The 17,375-nt window shown below is 45.4% G+C and overlaps 1 protein-coding gene across 1 annotated transcript in view; it reads left to right on the forward strand.

The window, feature by feature from the left end:
• The window catches only part of CAPN9 (calpain 9), a 306,745-nt gene that overhangs the window by 248,565 nt on the left and 40,805 nt on the right, over positions 1-17,375 (forward strand). Inside the window, exon 17 of the mRNA XM_029594190.1 lies at positions 10,715-10,793. Coding sequence (XP_029450050.1) covers positions 10,715-10,793 — 79 coding nt within the window. The remainder of the gene's footprint in view (positions 1-10,714; positions 10,794-17,375) is intronic.

Below are 17,375 nucleotides of genomic sequence, written 5' to 3' on the forward strand. Positions count from 1 at the left end.
GACAGACACACTTATTCATTCAATATTAGAGTGGTACTGGTGAGTGCTCGTACAGTATGAATAAAGTATACTTCCAATTCTATCATGTCACATTATGTTATTGTTTGGAAGGATTTGGGTGGACCCCTGGACTCTGTGGCTGCTGACCACTCCCACGGGGGAAGTCCCGTGAGGGGCCACAGGTCAGGCTCAGCTTTAGGACACACCCACAGTTAGATCTTGTATTAAACAGTATTGAGGAGCCACCAGAGGTGGCGGTAGTGAGCAGGAATGTAACCCGGCTGGGCTTGTAGTCCCTCAGGCTCTGGAACAGCGATCCCACAATGGCTGTGCTGTAGTGGAAAGAAACTGAGATCATAAGTACAAGCAATATATGCAGGGTTCAGGAATAGAGCCTCGTTGGTACAGTACTCACACAGCGGTCTCTCGGTATGGAGCACAGGAGCTGAAGTAGGCAGGCCCTCGAGGAGCAAGTACCTGGTTTCAGGGAACAGCTCTGAGAGAAGTAGATGGTAACTCACTGATGGTATAGGCAGTGGTGTCTTCCAGGCAGAAGAGAAGTCCAGGTAGCGAGTCCAGGAACATGGATTCTCGAGGAGTGAGTACCGCTTCCAGACAGCGACCTGAAAGAGAAGCGAGAGAGGCTCCCGAGGAGCGGGTACCCCAAATAGAGTAGTCCAATAGTGGAGGCAGAGTAGCTAGCTATGGAGAGCGAATCCCATCCGTTAGGAAACCTTTGCTAACTCGACAGCTAGCAATCGTGTAGGCTATTTGTATCCGGGATGCGTGACATCATCACAGGGGGATGCCCCTGAGGTTCGCGCCAAAGAAGGTAGTTGAAGCAGGGCCGCGCGGCGCGCGTTCCCTAAGGCAACTGGACAGCATGGCGGGAGGCAGCGCCCAAGCCGGACCAGGGATGCCGGAGAGGATGGCAGGCAGATGCCGCGACAGCCAGATGTCCGTCAACCGCAGGAGGAGTCACCAGAGAGATAAGGAGACGTCGGGAAAGTTGAGAGGAGAAGATTGGGTGTTGCTGCAGAGCCAACCCAGCCTGTCAGAACTACAAGTAGTAATAGTAGCAGCGAGAAAAAAGGGAGTCCTGCCCTTAAACTTAGACGAGATTTTTTTTAGCCACAGAATGCCAGAAGCCAACTCAAGCCATAAGAAATTAAAATTGGGAGTGCATGTGCCACCAGCAACTGTTCCTTTCTCTCTTATTTGGAGCAGAGGCAAAATGCAAGAAAGCCATCCAAGGCTGGTGTTAGCAGAGCAGGGGCCTGGACAGCAGAAGTGTAACTCCCAAACTCAGCAGTACACGTCTCGATTTCTGCTTCTGGGGTAATGGAGGTAGTATTTCCCAAGAACTGATTCTGAGATAGAATCATGACTGGAATTCCCTGAATGAGAAGATATTGAAGACCTAGAAGCCAAAAAAATTTGGGATCTTTGTCAGTAGTATCATAGCCTTCAGTTGAATTGGGGGAGGCAGATAATACTAACGGTGATCAGAGCAATAGCCAGGAAGGGCAGGCAGTACAGATAGAGGGTGTGAGTGATGCCCTTGGCCTTTAATCTCATGATCAACCCTCAACCTTAACTGCAATGCCAGCAACAGCCCCCAAGAATGCAGAGAAATCTCACAAGACATTCCTGGTCTAGGGGCATTTCAAAGTGCAGAAGGACCTGTATTTTATTCAGTGTATTCACTGCAGTAGGGCCATCAGTTGAGAGAAGGTACTGGAGCATCTGTCAAACATTGGCATTAGCATCACCTACAGAAGTGCCACCTACTAGCATTGGCATCAGGGGGAGGGTAGCAGTACTAGCCTGGGGACCTCCTTTGCTACTCAAAGCAGAAGCTGTACCAAAAGGGTTGAAAAGGGAAGATTTCTGTACATGCTACCCAATGGCCCCTTCAACCAATCAGGTGGCAGGCCAGCAATCCTTAGCCATGTGTCTGCAGCAGAAACCATCATAGAGGAAATGGGGTGGGGTTCTGTATCACCGTCCTGAAGCAAGAGGCAGACAGCATCCAAAGTAGTGAAGAGGTGCATTGGGAAAATGATTGCCATGGATGACCAGTTCCTTAAGTCAGTGGAGAACCTGGGCTTTAAGCATCTGCCTCAGTTCTTAGTGCCCAATTATAAAGTGCCTTTCTGGATTACATTTGGTAGGCAGATTATCCTCATCCTGTACAATCAGTTCCATAGTCGCATACATTTGAGGCATATCACCAGTGTCATCTGGATAAGCATGAATGCTATGCATGCCTACTTCTCACTAATGGCACACTGGTGGGTGCTGGCCAAGGTAGGAGTATCAGGGGCCAAGGATCAGGACTGTGCTGCACACCCAGGTGATGGATGGCCCCCATACCATGAGCAATATTCTAACAGCCATAAGAAAGATGATGGAGAGCTGGCAGCTAGACTGAAGATGTAGGTGTCATTATGCAAGTGTTTTGTGACAGACTGTGGGGAAAATATAAGAGCAGTGGAAGATGGGGGCTAGCTGAGAATCCATTGCTGCACCTGACAGTGAAGAATATTCTGGGGCTAGAGCCCAAGGATTTTGGGATTCTAGTTCTGAAGGTCCTGAGAGCTAAAGGAAAATAGTGGGATATTTTCATTGGAGCTTTTCTGTGGGAAAAATTTGGGATTCCTCATGAGCAACTGATTCAAGGTGTTGGCACCTGGTGTAATTCCATATATCTGATGCCACAGACATTAGTGGAGCAGCAGGCATCCCTTCATGATCTATTTCTGAAAACAGAGATAAGTATGGATAGCCCTCTGGGGCATCATGATTGGGAAGTGACAAGGCAACAGATATAAATCCTGAAGTCCTTCAAGGATTCCATGAAGGATTTGAGTTTCAGAGATACCTGGAGGAAAAGATAGAGGGTTTCTGTGAGCAAGAAGGAATGGAAGTAGAGGTGTTGCAGTTTGTGGACTCCTTGCAGCCTTAGGTCAAGAGACTTAAACTTTTCACAGAAAACCTACTTGCCACAGTTTGTGATCCTTGAGTGAAAGGGAACCTGGCCTTTTGGTCCCAGTGTTTCATTTACATGAAGGAAATACTGGCAGCTAGGATGTGTTGACAGGAGTGCTAGAGAGAGAGAGAGAGGCACAGTGACGATGTAGTGTAGAACGGGATTTCCAATTTGGCAGTTGGGACCCCAAATGGCATCACAAAACACTCAGCTGGGGTCACAAGTACCTTAAATGGTAGGACTCTTCGGGTGCCAGAAGCAGCAGCATTCATAGTGGAAAGAAGCATAGGCACTGTAAGCCAGCATGTACTTGCAGGCCCTGCAGTAGCCCCACCCTTGCATGAGTTTCTGTGGTAACAGGAAACCCTGCATAAGGAGGGATTGGGATTGCTGCAGGGCCTATGAGCTTGCACTGGTTCATAGGCCCTGTGCTGACCTTTATTACTAATGCTGCTGCCACTTGTAGATCATCATCAAGCTTGGGACCAGCCATGAAGGGAATGTTAAATATGTGTGGGCTAGTGGAGATTGTCACTCCTTTTCTTCCATTGACTCTACCCAAGAGAAAAATGTTGCCCTTGTCATCAGCCTGCCCTATCTTCTCACCAGTTATCATCCACCTTTGGCCTGGGACCTAAAGGAAAATATTGCTGCTTAACCTGGCCAGAAGTATTGAAGAAGGGACAATTTGAAAGGAGGGATCAGATGCATGAGGGGTTTGAAAGTTGGATCATCTAAAGAGGGATTGACTAAGGGAAATAAAGCAGATAAACTGGGGAATGTGGGAGAGGAGATCAGTTGGGGAAGTTGTTAGAAAATGATTAGGAGAGAAGATGAGGCTGAGACATGAGAGGGGGATGGAGTGAAAGGGAGGGGATAACAGAGAATCAGTTTGGGGGTTATAAAAAGTTTAGAGAAGATTAGGTGGGAAGATGCAAAAAGGGCTGAGAATGGGGTTAATTTGGGGAGATGAGAGGAGCTGGAGATATAAGAGGGGATCAGCTGGAGAGGCAGAGGTTGAGAGAGAAGATTGACTAGAGAGGGTGGAAGTTGAGAGAGGATATCTTCTGAACTGTGTGTGTGTAGGTGGGTGTTGAAATGGGACTACACCCTTGATAATTTGTTTTGGTTATCCTCTGGGGTCATGTGAATTTTCTAGTGCTAAAATGGGGTCCCACTAACTAAAGGTTTGGGAAGCCCTGGCATTGAAACTGGCCACCTCAGAGTGTGTGTGTGAGCTACCACTTTCTCTCCTATTTGAATACTCTGTGTTGCCCCCTTAGAACCATTTCTCCTGACATAGGCCATAACTAAAGTAGCTGGAAACAGAAACCCTTACCTGACCCCAGCAAAGGAGACCCCAGCAGAAATTTCTGTGACACACTATCTGTTGTGATCCTGCCCGCGAGGAGCGCGGGCAGGCTCTTACCTTCTCGCAGCCAGTCGGGCTGCTGACGCTGCTGCTTCTCTTTCCCTGAATCAGCTGGGGCCGTCCCCGCAGCTGTTGCCATGCGGCCGGATCCTCTGTTGCTGTTTCTGCCTTTCCCCGACGTGCTGCTGCGATCCCGGGACCTTCAGCCAGCAGGGAGGCCGTCCCTGCCGGTGCCTGCTTCAGCCCGGGTCCTTGCCTGGCAGGGAAGCCGTCCCTGCCAGTGCCTGCAGCCTGCTACAGCTCTCTACTCTGCCTGGAGCCTTACTTCTCTTCCTGGGGCTGTCTTCACGGCATGGAGCCGTTCCTGCAGCCAGCCCTTCGTCTCTTCCTGCCTTCCTGCTTCAGTCCTTGCGGCTGGGAGCTGCTCCAGCGACCTGCCTTCACCCAGCTCCAGCCCAGGGCTGCTCCACTGCTTCCTTGGGCCCTCCACGTGGCTGAGGACGCCACCAGCTTCCAGCTCTTCTCTCCAGCTCCCTAAGGCACGGGCGCGCGCCTCTCTGCTCCTCTTCAAGGGCCAGCCAGGTGTGGCCCCCTGCTGACCCCTCCCTGGGCGTTGTCCACCTCAGCTCTACTAAAGGGCTCAGCGTTCAGTCTGTCTTGGCCTTCGCAAGGAGTTGGTCACTCCTGAGATCCTTCGCTCCAGGAAGTCGTCCGTGTTCCAGCACTTCTGCAAGGTCCTGTGTTTCTTGTTCCCTGTCGGAGCTCCTTGTCCAGTCCTGATGTCTGCCTTCTGTTCCAGTCTTGACGTCCGCCTGCTGTTCCAGTCCCAAGGTCTGTCACCTGATCTAGTATCCTTGTTCCAGTCCTGCTGTTCCCTGCTGTTCCAGATGTCCGCGTTCCAGCCCTGAGGTCTGTCTTAGACCTTGTTCCTGACCCTGATGCTTTAACCTGCCTTAGGCTGCCAGTGTGCAGCAAACCTCGTCTTCGGCTGCCAGGAGTGCAGCAATCCTTGTCTTCGGCTGCCAGGAGTGCAGCAACTTGCCTCGATTGCCAGGAGTGCAGTAAACCACCGCTTCCTCTTTCCTGTGCTCTCCCGCTCTCAGCGTGGTCCGCGACCAGCCTTCCAGGGCTGTGTAGGGCGCGCATGAGACAGGGTGGTCTGCGACTCAGTCCCGCGGGTGGTCTGAGTAGGATGCCCTGAGGGACAGTGCCCATGTCTTCCTTCAGCCCTCGTTCCTGAGTCCACCTCTGTGCATCCAGTACCTCGTCCTGAGTCCACATCTGTGCCTAAGTCCACGTCTATCCTGCACCTCGTTCCTGAGTCCACATCTATGCCTGAGTCTACATCGTTCCTGAGTCTCGTCTGAATCCATGTTCCAGTCTTCTCTGCCCTGGCCTCCATCCGGCCTGCCGCTTTGTGCCGTACCCTGCGGCAGGTCCGAAAGGGCTGGGACGAAGGACTTTTCACGAGACCAACATTGCGTTGTTGGGTCTTCCGAAGCGTGCAGGTCCGGAGGAGGGCCTGTCTTCCAGTCATCACTCCAGCCTTGCTTCCATCCAGCCCATGCTCGGGCATGCCACGCCTCCCGCGGCACCTCTTCAGAGTTCCTCTGGGGTCGAGCCGTGGCTCAAGGACACACATCTCTCAGGAAGTGGGATCGCTCTCCTAGCGCTCCACAACACTATCTAACAGAGCCCATTGAAGACATGGACACAAATCCACTGGCATATTGGGCACCCAAGTCCACAGTCTAGCCAGACCTGCCTAAAGTGGCTCAGCATTATCTTTCTTGCTAGCCACCTAGCATGCCCAATGAATATGTCTTCCCAATGGTAGGGGACATTCAAGGCTGGTGACAGAATTAAAGGAAAAGTTGTTTTGTTTTTTATTAATCTGCCTTTGCTGGATTTTCTAGAATTTCTATGCAAATGGCAAGCTGACTGAAAGCACTTCAAAGGTCTTGCTGCCACTCTGCTTGTCATGTCTCTCAAACTACACCTTGGGGGTCATGCTGCCATCCATGCCCCTGATACTACATCCTGGGGGTCTTGCTGCCATTCTGCCTAGCTTCCAAACCCCTGGCACTAGACTTTGGGGGGTCTTGATGCCACTCTGCCTTGTTGTAATCCATGCTCCTAATTCTATACCTTGAAGGTCTTTCTACCTAGCTGCCATTCTTCTGAACCTACACTTTGGGGGCTTTGATATCTAATTGGTGTTTGCCACTTGATTCCCAGCCTAGTTCTTTCACTTTTCTTCTTTCATGGTTATACTGGGGTGTTTTGTCTCAAAAATAAAATGTAATAAATGAGAAAAAAATCTAAGTTTCTCCTCCTAGTAAATCTCTTTTCTGGTTTTCTACCTTATTGTTTTGTTGTATACCTTTAGGATCCCAGCCTAGTTCTCCCACCTTGTTTCTTTCTTGGTTATATTGAGGTGTTTTGTCCCCAAAATAAAATGGAAAAAAAAAAGTTACTCCTCCCAACCCATTTCTTTACTGGTTCTCCACCTTATTGTTTTGTTGAATACTCTAGGATCCTGGCCTAGCTCTCCAAACCTGCACCCCCCCCCCCCCCCCCAAAAAAAAAAAAAAAGTTAAAAAAATAACAAGTTTCTCCACCCACCTCACCCTTTTCTTGTTCTACACCGAGCTGTCTACCACTGTTACTGCTCGGCCTGCTTCTGGTTCTTTCCTTGTGCCATGGAAAACACCTGCTACTAAGGTATTATTTTGCTACTTTGCAGGCCTCGGGGAATATATGCCACTGTTGTTGCTGCCTTTACTGCTCCTTTGATGCATTCACTGCTGTAGGCTGTTAATAAAGCTATTGTTTGTTCTCTGTGCCCTACTCTTGATGCCTTGGGGATTTTGATGCCTCTGTGCCGTTTGTAATATGCTGCCCATACTCTATGCTTTGAGTGTTGTAATGCCTCTATGCTGTTTACGATATCCCTCCAACATTTTTTGCCTTGGGGGTTTTGATGCCTCTGTGCTGTTTGAAAATTGCTGCCCACACTTTATGCCTTCAGAGTTTTGATGCATTCTATGCTGTTTACAATAACCCTCCTGTACTCTATACCTTGGGGGTTTTCTTGCCCGTGTATTATATGCAATTTTCTGCACCGTATGACTTGGGGGATTATGATGCCAGTCTGTACATTGCTATATACTAAACTTCAGAGGCAGATTGCAGTCAAAACAGCCTGAGCATTGTCTACATTTTCTCAGACTTTGTGTGTGAGTACAAGGAGTGAGCACACATACACAGTGTGTATGAGAGACATTTTCTAACACACTGTGAGAGCTTCTGGATGTAATATTTTACTGTACAACTGCAGTAGGCTAGCCAGCCAGTAGACAGTATATTCTAACTACCTGCTAAACAGTGCTACCTTTCTTGCTGTGTTCTGTACATACTGTTTATGCTTTTAATAGACAGTGCCTCTGCTGCTGCTGAAAGCCATTCTTGGTACATTTGGGTGGCTCATCCTCTGCTCCTGCTATCATTGAGGTTCTTTTCAAATTATCTTCCCTTACGGTACTTTCTAACTCTTAGTCTTGCCCTGGCAATCTGATGCTTTGCACACTTACTCCAGCACTCATGGACACCATGGCCCTTTATGATACTCCGGATACTGCTTTCCCCCATTTGGAGCCTTTGATTCCATTGTTCTTCTTTCCTCAGCCCTCACTGTATACTTTGGGACCTTGCTGCCACTCTTCTTGCTACATTGCTCTTCACCTGTCATTTGTGATTTTAATCTCCAAAGCTACTGCTGCTCCAATCTATTTGTGGTGACTTTGAGTGGTTTCTCCTCTGCTACAGATGTCTTCAAGGTTCTTTCAAAATTCCCTTCCCTTATGGTACTTTCCAATTCTTGGTCTTACCCTCGCAATTTGATGCTTTACACTAATCTTACCCAGTTGGTCCTCTTGGACTTTTTCTTCAAACTTACTTGCTTTACAGTTCTTATGACTATTGATCTTATCCAGTATTTAGTCTTCAATGGATTATATCACAGCAAGATCAGGGGCAGCAGAAGTGTAGCACTCAAAACCAGGACTGTGCTCCTCCATTATTAATGCTTCTCTGATAATGGAGGCAGTATTTGCAAAAAAATGATTCAGAAGAATATTCATGTCCCAGAATGCCTGAATCACAGGAGTTTGAACAGTTAGTACATGAAGAGAATTAAGCACCCTTAGTTAAAAGCATCTTAGCCTGCAGAGAGGAGGTGGAGGAAGTAGATGATACACAGCAAAGGAGAAGACCAACTTCAATCCTGAACAGTCAGTCCCTTCCCCAATGATATCATACAGAAATGACTGAGCCTCCTCCAGGAATTTCCTCTGGCTTTTCCCTAACTAGGGCTTTGAACAATTTGCTAGGTGTCCCTGGATCCTCATTTGGAACTGTGAGGAGTTCTTGCCACTGCAGGTGATTGCTTTGCACTTCTTTTGATGCTTTGGGGTCTTCATGCCACTCTTTTTGCTTTTTTGTCCCTTGAGTATTTTCCTGCCTCTTTTGGTGCCTAAAGCTCATCATGCCCCTCTCGTGCAACCTTGGAGGGAGCCGTATTCTGGCCACTCTTGTTGCTACTTTGTTCCTCTGACGGTGCCTTGGAGAACTCCTGCCACTGCTGGTAGTGTTTTGACCCTTTGCAGGTACATGGGCTATTCATGCCACTTTTGGTGCCATGTTGACATAGTCTTGATGCAGTGGAATGACTTCACCCAACTTATGATATTTACCATCATTAGAGATTTACCATCATTAGAAATTATTATAAAACACCAATTTGGAAGCCCAAAATATGCTGCATTGCTTTACCTACTGACTTGAATGGAAAACAAATGAATGAATAAAACAAATTTTAAAAAAATCGATGAATGATTGTGACCTACAAAATGAATAAACAAACCAAAAATAAATGTTTGTTTCTTTACATCCATAGATATGTTTATCCAGCTAACCTTTGGCTGTCAAAATTATCTAGCTACATAAGAAGGGTAATGCTGAAAATCAACATTATCCAGCTAACTTAGCCAGATAACACCACTCTGTCCCAGATGGCCCCCGGACCATCCCTGACATAGCTGGATAATTTTTGACCCAATTAATAACTTATCCAGCTATGTCAGGAGTGGTCATACAGGTGGGATTTTTGAATCCTGGTGTTTAGCAAAGTGCCAGACTTAGCTAGACAAATATGCTAAATATGGACCTCTTAGAATTTAGTGCTAAACAGCACTTTGAAAGCATTTAAACATACATGAATTTGAAGTGGATTATGTTGAAGTGCAGTTATAATCATAGCATTATATTCATGACATGATTATTAGTCCTGGAAATAACTTTTGAATGTAGTATAAACCAGGGGTTTCCAAACCTATTTGTAGCTTGTGTATTTGGGCAGGGCAGGTAACAGTTAGGATGGGTTTCCAGATGTTTGGAAATACATTTGTAGCATGCATTGCCTCCATTGTATGCAAATACAGTTCATGCATATTCATGATGAAAATCCTGAAAAACAGATTGGTTTGTGGCCCTCAAAGACCATCTGCTTCTTAAGATACCTTCTCTGTGTATTAAGGACAAAACATCTAGCCAGTTATGTACTATAAAATAAATGCATAACCAAGTATAATATGAGGTAATAAGTGGTGTGTTTTTTTTTACTTTGATGGTATTAAATATGCCAATCAAGCTCATATCCAGTATAAAATCACCAGGTTGGTAAAACAACCTTCCCATACAAAATTCTTTATTGTTCTGTTGAATTCATAAATGGATTATCAGTGATTGAATTTTAGTAGCATAGCTGAAAGAGAGAAGAAAGAGAAAAAAGTGCATAGAGGAGGCTAAGGAAATGAGAAAACCGTAGAGGGAAAGAAGATGAACTGAAAGAAATTGAGATCAATAGCAAGACAGACAAGGCTGGGGGGAGAGGGTAAGGAGGAGACTGGGCAGGCTAAACTCATGATGAGGCAGAAATATGGAGAAACAAGCTATGGACAGAAAGAAAAAGATCGAAAACAGCTAAAGACATTACAGGAAGACAGAAAATTGAAGAAAGTCTGAAAAGACTTGAAAGAAATGAGAAATAGAACTTAGCAAAGAATAAACAGAGATGGAGGATAGATTCAACCACAAACATAGAAAGTTTGTAAAATATTTATTTTAATTTTAGTGAGGTTTGTCTATAGACATTTTTCTGTGCTACTTAATCCAACTCATCTTATATTTGGCTCAACTCACCTATCAAATTTTCTGGTTTGACAAAATTTAATAATCAATTTGACAGGAAAAAAGTTTATAGTTTTATTTTTATTTTTTTACTCTTTCAGGGTATCTTCCTTCAGTTTGACACTGACAAATCTGGTTCCATGTCCTCATATGAACTTCGCTCTGCTTTAAAAGTTGCAGGTAAAAGAGATTTCCTTCTATTTTTAAAAAAACTTTGTATTTATAGAATTCCATAAACAAATCACAAGGAGGAAATGTCCTTTTTTTTTTTTAAAGGCAGTAATAAGAGTATGAAGATAGAAGGAGCATAATGTTTGGGAAAGAGATATGCTGAATATAGCAGTTTGCTTTGTCTTGATGGTTTCTGCAAGAATGCAAAATTTATTTTTTAGTTTATCAGAGCCCGTTTCTGCTTCAGCAAAGAAGATGAAACTCAACTGTTGATAGTGTGCTAGTGCAGTGAAAGTGCATGTAAAGTGGCAGTATTCAGAAGACACGAAAAGAGATTCCAGTGGGCCATGATTACTAGAAAATGGAGACTGTCTGATTATCCTAGCCACTTGTTCATGTTCACTTTACTAAATTGGCTTTGATTTGCCATTCCACAACAGCATTTTACTTTAACTGTCTTTAATATCAACATTTCTAGAGGGAAGATTGCTTTGTTTTGCAAGCAGAGATTTCTTTCATTTCCAAGACTGGAAAATAAAATAATTTGGCTCACTCATAATAAACAGAAAGGAATATAGTTTTATTCAAATCTTTGCACCAAGCTTTGTTTTTTTGTGACAAATTATCCTTCAAACCAAAATTGTGATTCAGTAGTCATTTGGTACACTACAAGGCCAAGGAAGGGGGGTAGAAAAGTAAAAAATGAAGGAAATTAACAAATAAACCCCTAGTTGCATCAAGCCGCGTTAGGGTATTATGGCCCGTTAAATGGGGTCAATCATGTGATAAAGCAGTACTAATGCATGGTGCTTATTGCAATATGCATTAGTATTTAAATATGATAATGAGTAAAATCAAGAAAATTATACAAATGAGGGACTCCTATCACATTTCGCAATAAAATATTGCCTATTTACACTGGATTTAATGTGGGAAATAACATCTTTTTTATTTGAGGTAGGGTGATAAAAAATTTTTTATCACACCATAGCGGCAGTTATCGCAGGATAGCGGCAGTTATCGCATGTGATAAAATAAGGCCTTCTGTCTGATACACCAATACAGTGCTGGTGAGTCAATAAAAACACGTTTTCTTCCCTACCCTGTCTTCCTAAAGCCAGAATATTAGGTGGAAGTGTACTAGTATTTGGACACTGGATGCTTCAGGCTTCTCAACAAGACCCCCACAAGACTTGCAAAAAGTCCAGCGGGGGTCCGGGAGCGACCTGCCGTCCGATTCCAGGACTCAAAATGGCGCCGATTGCCTTTGCCCTCACTATGACGGTGATCGGCGCCATTTTGAGACTCAAAATCGCCGTCCGATGCCAATACTCAAAATGGCGCCGATCGCATTCATAGTGAGGGCAAAGGCGATCGGCGCCATTTTGAGTATTGGCATCTGACGGCGATTTTGAGTCTCAAAATGGTGCCGATCGCCGTCATAGTGAGGGCAAAGGCGATCGGCGCCATTTTGAGTCCTGGAATCAGACGGCAGGTCGCTCCCGGACCCCCGCTGGACTTTTGGCAAGTCTTGTGGGGGTCAGGAGGCCCCCCCAAGCTGGCCAAAAGTCCCTGTGGGTCCAACGGGGGTCCCGGAGCGACCTGCCGTCCGATTCCAGGACTCAAAATGGCGCCGATAGCCTTTGCCCATACTATGTCACAGGGGCTACCGGTGCCATTGGTCAGCCCCTGTCACATGGTAGGAGCACAAGATGGTGCCGATGACCATGTGACAGGGGCTGACCAATGGCACCGGTAACCCCTGTGACAAAGGCTATCGGCGCCATGATGAAACTAGCACCGAGGGTGTGAGTGAGTTCCCGGAACCCACCGCTGGACCACCAGGGAGTTTTGGTAAGTCTTGGGGGGGTCAGGAGGGTGGGGGGTTTAAATTTTTATTTAGGCCGAATAAAACAGAAATCTGTTTAATACGTGGGGAGTCGCGATGCGTTTCACCTCCCCACGTATTTAACAGATAGCAAAAAATAAGTTGCGGATTATAAATCCGTGGAAATCGGATGCACATCCCTATCACCAACCTCTTTTTCCTGCTGTCTGGGCCAGGTCATAAGAGCTGTATGCAGCCGCATTCAACCTTACATAAAATTCTCTCATGAAAGACAGGACTAACTGGACTTGAAGAGAAGTTTTTATGCCCAAGTGAACTTTCCACATGTTCTGTGAGCTATAGACTGCGCTCACGTAGCCCGTCATCCCACCCCATCACAGGGAGGAGATCTATCGCAACCAAGAGCTCTTTCACTCCATCAATGTGCAAATGGTCTGAAATGCATGAATGCACATCCTTGATGTAGTGACCATGTTCCTGGGATCTGCACATGATTCTTTTATACTTAGCCAATCTGAACAGTTGGAATAATTTGAAGACAGCCTCTATGGTGATGGTTGGCTAATAGGTAAGAGCTGTGCTTCTTTCTCTCATCTCCCCTCTCAAGTTATGTATTAACAAAAAGTGACAGTCACATGGGGGCCTGTCAGTTATCTGAATGCATCATTTATATCAGAACTGTCTTGCTCATGAATTTAAAGAAGCAAGAGTGGCAGGGCCCAGGTTTTTCTCTCCATGCTGAACAGGCCTGCTAATGTATCATGTGCATAGAACACAGATTCCAGTAAGGACACTGTCTCCCAAGCTCTATAGTGTAGGGATGTGAATCGTTTTTTGACGATTTAAAATATCGTCCGATATATTTAAATCGTCAAAAATCGTTAGAAGCGCGATACAATAGAAATTCCCCCGATTTATCGTCAAAAATCGTAAATCGGGGGAAGGGGGGAGGACGGAAAAACCGGCACACTAAAACAACCCTAAAACCCACCCCGACCCTTTAAAATAAATCCCCCACCCTCCCGAACCCCCCCAAAATGCCTTAAATTACCTGGGGTCCAGAGCGGGGGTCCCGGTGTGATCTTTTACTCTTGGGCCTGCGGTGCGTTGTAGAAATGGCGCCGGCGCTACCTTTGCCCTGTCATATGACAGGTCAAAGGTAGCGCCGGCGCCATTTTGTTTTTTGTCCCCCAACGTCAGGAGCGTTGGAGATCGCTCCCGGACACCCGCTGGACCCCCAGGGACTTTTGGCCAGCTTGGGGGGGCCTCCTGACCCCCACAAGACTTGCCAAAAGTCCAGCGGGGGTCCGGGAGCGACCTCCTGCACTCGAATCATTTTGTACGGCAAAATGACGTCAGGAGCGTAGGAGATCGCTCCCGGACCTCCGCTGGACCCCCAGGGACTTTTGGCCAGCTTGGGGAGGCCTCCTGACCCCCACAAGACTTGCCAAAAGTCCAGCGGGGTCCGGGACTTTTTGCGCAAAATGGCGCCGGCCGTACGGCAAAACGATTCGAGTGCAGGAGGTCGCTCCCGGACCCCCGCTGGACTTTTGGCAAGTCTTGTGGGGGCCAGGAGGTCCCCCCAAGCTGGCCAAAAGTCCCTGGGGGTCCAGCGGGGGTCCGGGAGTGATCTCCTATGCTCCTGACGTCGGGGGACAAAAAAGAAAATGGCGCCGGCGCTACCTTTGACTTGTCATATGACAGGGCAAAGGTAGTGCCGGCGCCATTTCTACAACGCACCGCAGGCCCGAGAGTAAAAGATCACACCGGGACGCCCGCTCTGGACCCCAGGTAATTTAAGGCATTTTGGGGGGGTTCGGGAGGGTGGGGGATTTATTTTAAAGGGTCGGGGTGGGTTTTAGGGATGTTTTAGTGTGCCGGTTTTCCCGCCCTCCCCCGATTTACGATTTACACGATATTTACAAAAACAAAACCGCGACGATCCGATTCCCTCCCCCCCCAGCCGAAATCGATCGTTAAGATGATCGATCACACGATTCACATCTCTACTATAGTGTTTCTATCTGTCTGAAGGACTATAAAAATAAGTGACTGTTAAAATCTTCTGTTATTATTGAAAAAAAATATTCTTGCTCTCTCTTCTAGCTGTTGAAATGTGCCGTATCCCTGCTCAGTGCAGGAAGATCACAACACCCCCGGTATCAGGGTTAGGGCACTGTGTGCAGGAAGATCACAACACTCCCAGTATCAGGGATAGGGCACTGTGTGCAGGAAGATCACAACACTCCCAGTACCAGGGATAGGGCACTGTGTGCAGGAAGATCACAACACTCCCGCTATCAGGGATAGGGCACTGTGTGCAGGAAGATCACAACACTCCTGGTATTAGGGATAGGGCACTGCATGCAGGAAGATCACAACACTCCCAGTATCAGGGATAGGGCACTGTGTGCAGGAAGATCACAACACTCCCAGTATCAAGGATAGGGCACAAGTTCTAGTCACATTGACTGATCACATTACTTTTTTTGTCAAGCTACCAACCGTTTCCATTTCCCATCCCCCCAACCATCACCTCAGTGGGAACCTTGGTAACATCAATAAATAAGAGGGCAGCCAGCCAATAGGAATACATATTCATTCCTAAACTGACCTTAACTGACCTGAAAAGTGTCAATTTGTATCATTTTCTGTTAGTGCGCACTAACAATGGTTAGTGCGCACTAACCTGATTTAACGATTTTTAACGATAAATTGTTAGAATTCCTATTGTATCGTGTTCTTTAACGATTTAAGACAATATTAAAATTATCGGACGATAATTTTAATCGTTGAAAAACGATTCACATCCCTACAGCTTAGCTTCTACTGCTTTATAGGATGCAGTGAGTTGGCAGTCAAAGACAAAGTTACAGTGTTGTGATTGATACAGCCATTATTTCTTTGCGACAGGAAATTCGGGATATGGCTGCAGGACCTTGCTTCTAATACCTGTTGCTATTCCCAACACACCAGCAGAGAGGAGGTATAATGAAGTCTTATGTTCTACCCATTATGTCATAGAACAGACCTTTGGAGTTTTAAAAAGTCAATTTTGCTGTATGGACAAAAGAGGGGGAGCTCTAATGTATGGCCCAGATAGAATAGCAGAGATAGTGCTTATCTGCTGTCAGAAAGTCATAATCTTGCTCAATGCTATGGCACCCCAAATGACCTTGTTCCAGATCTACCTGATGATCCGGGATGCCCCCTGCACATCCCGGGAAGAGCACATGGGCTGGCAGCCAGCTTTGGCAAAGTGTTATACAACACTACTTTGCCTGTTAGCTATCATATGTTTCTTACCTTTGCATGGAAAACAGCACAGAAAAGTGTTTCTTGCTTCTTATATGTGCATATTTCTTTTTGTGAACATTCTGCTGTCAGGGTGTGTAACAAATCACCTAAGCTTAGTTAGGCATCATCAAGAAAGTATGTTATTAGCTGCTGTATAGGCCATAGTTTATTTTTTTTGGACAATAATGGCACCCTGTCATAACTTAAAATGTATTTTTCATTGTCTCCACTTACATTTTCATTAGCAAGTTAGTTACATCCACCTGACAGGAGTGTGTGACAAGAAGAAAGAGTCAGCCCCACAACATTATTGAGCAATAATCTATTATTTATGTAATACAAAATAATAATTCAAGCATGCACCATATTTGTCTTAGCTCTTTTCGCTTTTCGGCAGTGACACTCATACTGAGGCTTGGGAGCCATATAAGACTATTAATGGTAATGGTAATTTTTATTTAATATACCAATTTTCAGTAAAATTTCAAGCCAGCTTACAATAAAAATTAATGAAATTTAATTATATAAAAAATTACAATAAAATTAAAAAATTAAAAATAAAATAAAATAAAAACAATTTAAAACATAATTATTTTAAAAAACACAATTAAACAAACACAACATTCAGTATAATCAAAGGACCAAAAGTCAGGAATACAATCAGGGCCATAAATCCAGAATACTTCCAGAAATCACTTCGAGAAGGATTATAAATTATTAGGGGAAAACCTAATTAATTTCCTAAAATTAATTTCCGGTAAAAAAACTTTATTGGATCTTGCCTGACTCTGGCCAAGTTTCGCTCTTCTAGGAGCTGCCTCAGGGGCTTATCAGCCACATCTATTGGCTCTTCCACAATCACACTATTTTTTATGATTCACAAGGTATTGAGTGTTGAGAATACATTTATTGCTTGAAACACCAGAGTTTCACATCAACATTAATGTTTGGTTTTCAGCAGCAGGACTGCGGTGTGTCGTGGAGTCTGTATTCTCAACTACTCAATACCTTGTGAATCATAAAAAATAGTGTGATTGTGGAAGAGCCAATAGATGCGACTGATAAGGTTTTTTTACCGATTGTTCTCTTCGTGTTTATCGCTGCTAGCCATCTTGGATCGGCTTCCGCTTTGTTTCTTGGGACTAAAATTAATTTCCTAAATTTTAAAATGTTACTTGCTAAAGTCCAAGGATAGAGAATTCCAAATATGAGGTGCTTGATATTGGAACGTTTGTCTCTGGTGTCCTCAAATCTGAGTTCTTGGGATGAAGGAATTTGCAAAGGTTCTTTTTGAGAAGTTCTAAGGCACCTTGAGGGCCTATATCAGGGATCAGCAATCTATGGTTCATGAGGCCATTTTCAGTGGCAAAGCAGCAGTGGCACTGCTGGAAAAAAAGCTTAGTAGACACTCCGGCTGCTGCTCCAATTCAAAAAGGAAGCCCTGA

This window comes from Rhinatrema bivittatum, chromosome 3 (genome assembly GCF_901001135.1).
Source record: "Rhinatrema bivittatum chromosome 3, aRhiBiv1.1, whole genome shotgun sequence".
In the NCBI taxonomy this organism is placed as follows: domain Eukaryota; kingdom Metazoa; phylum Chordata; class Amphibia; order Gymnophiona; family Rhinatrematidae; genus Rhinatrema; species Rhinatrema bivittatum.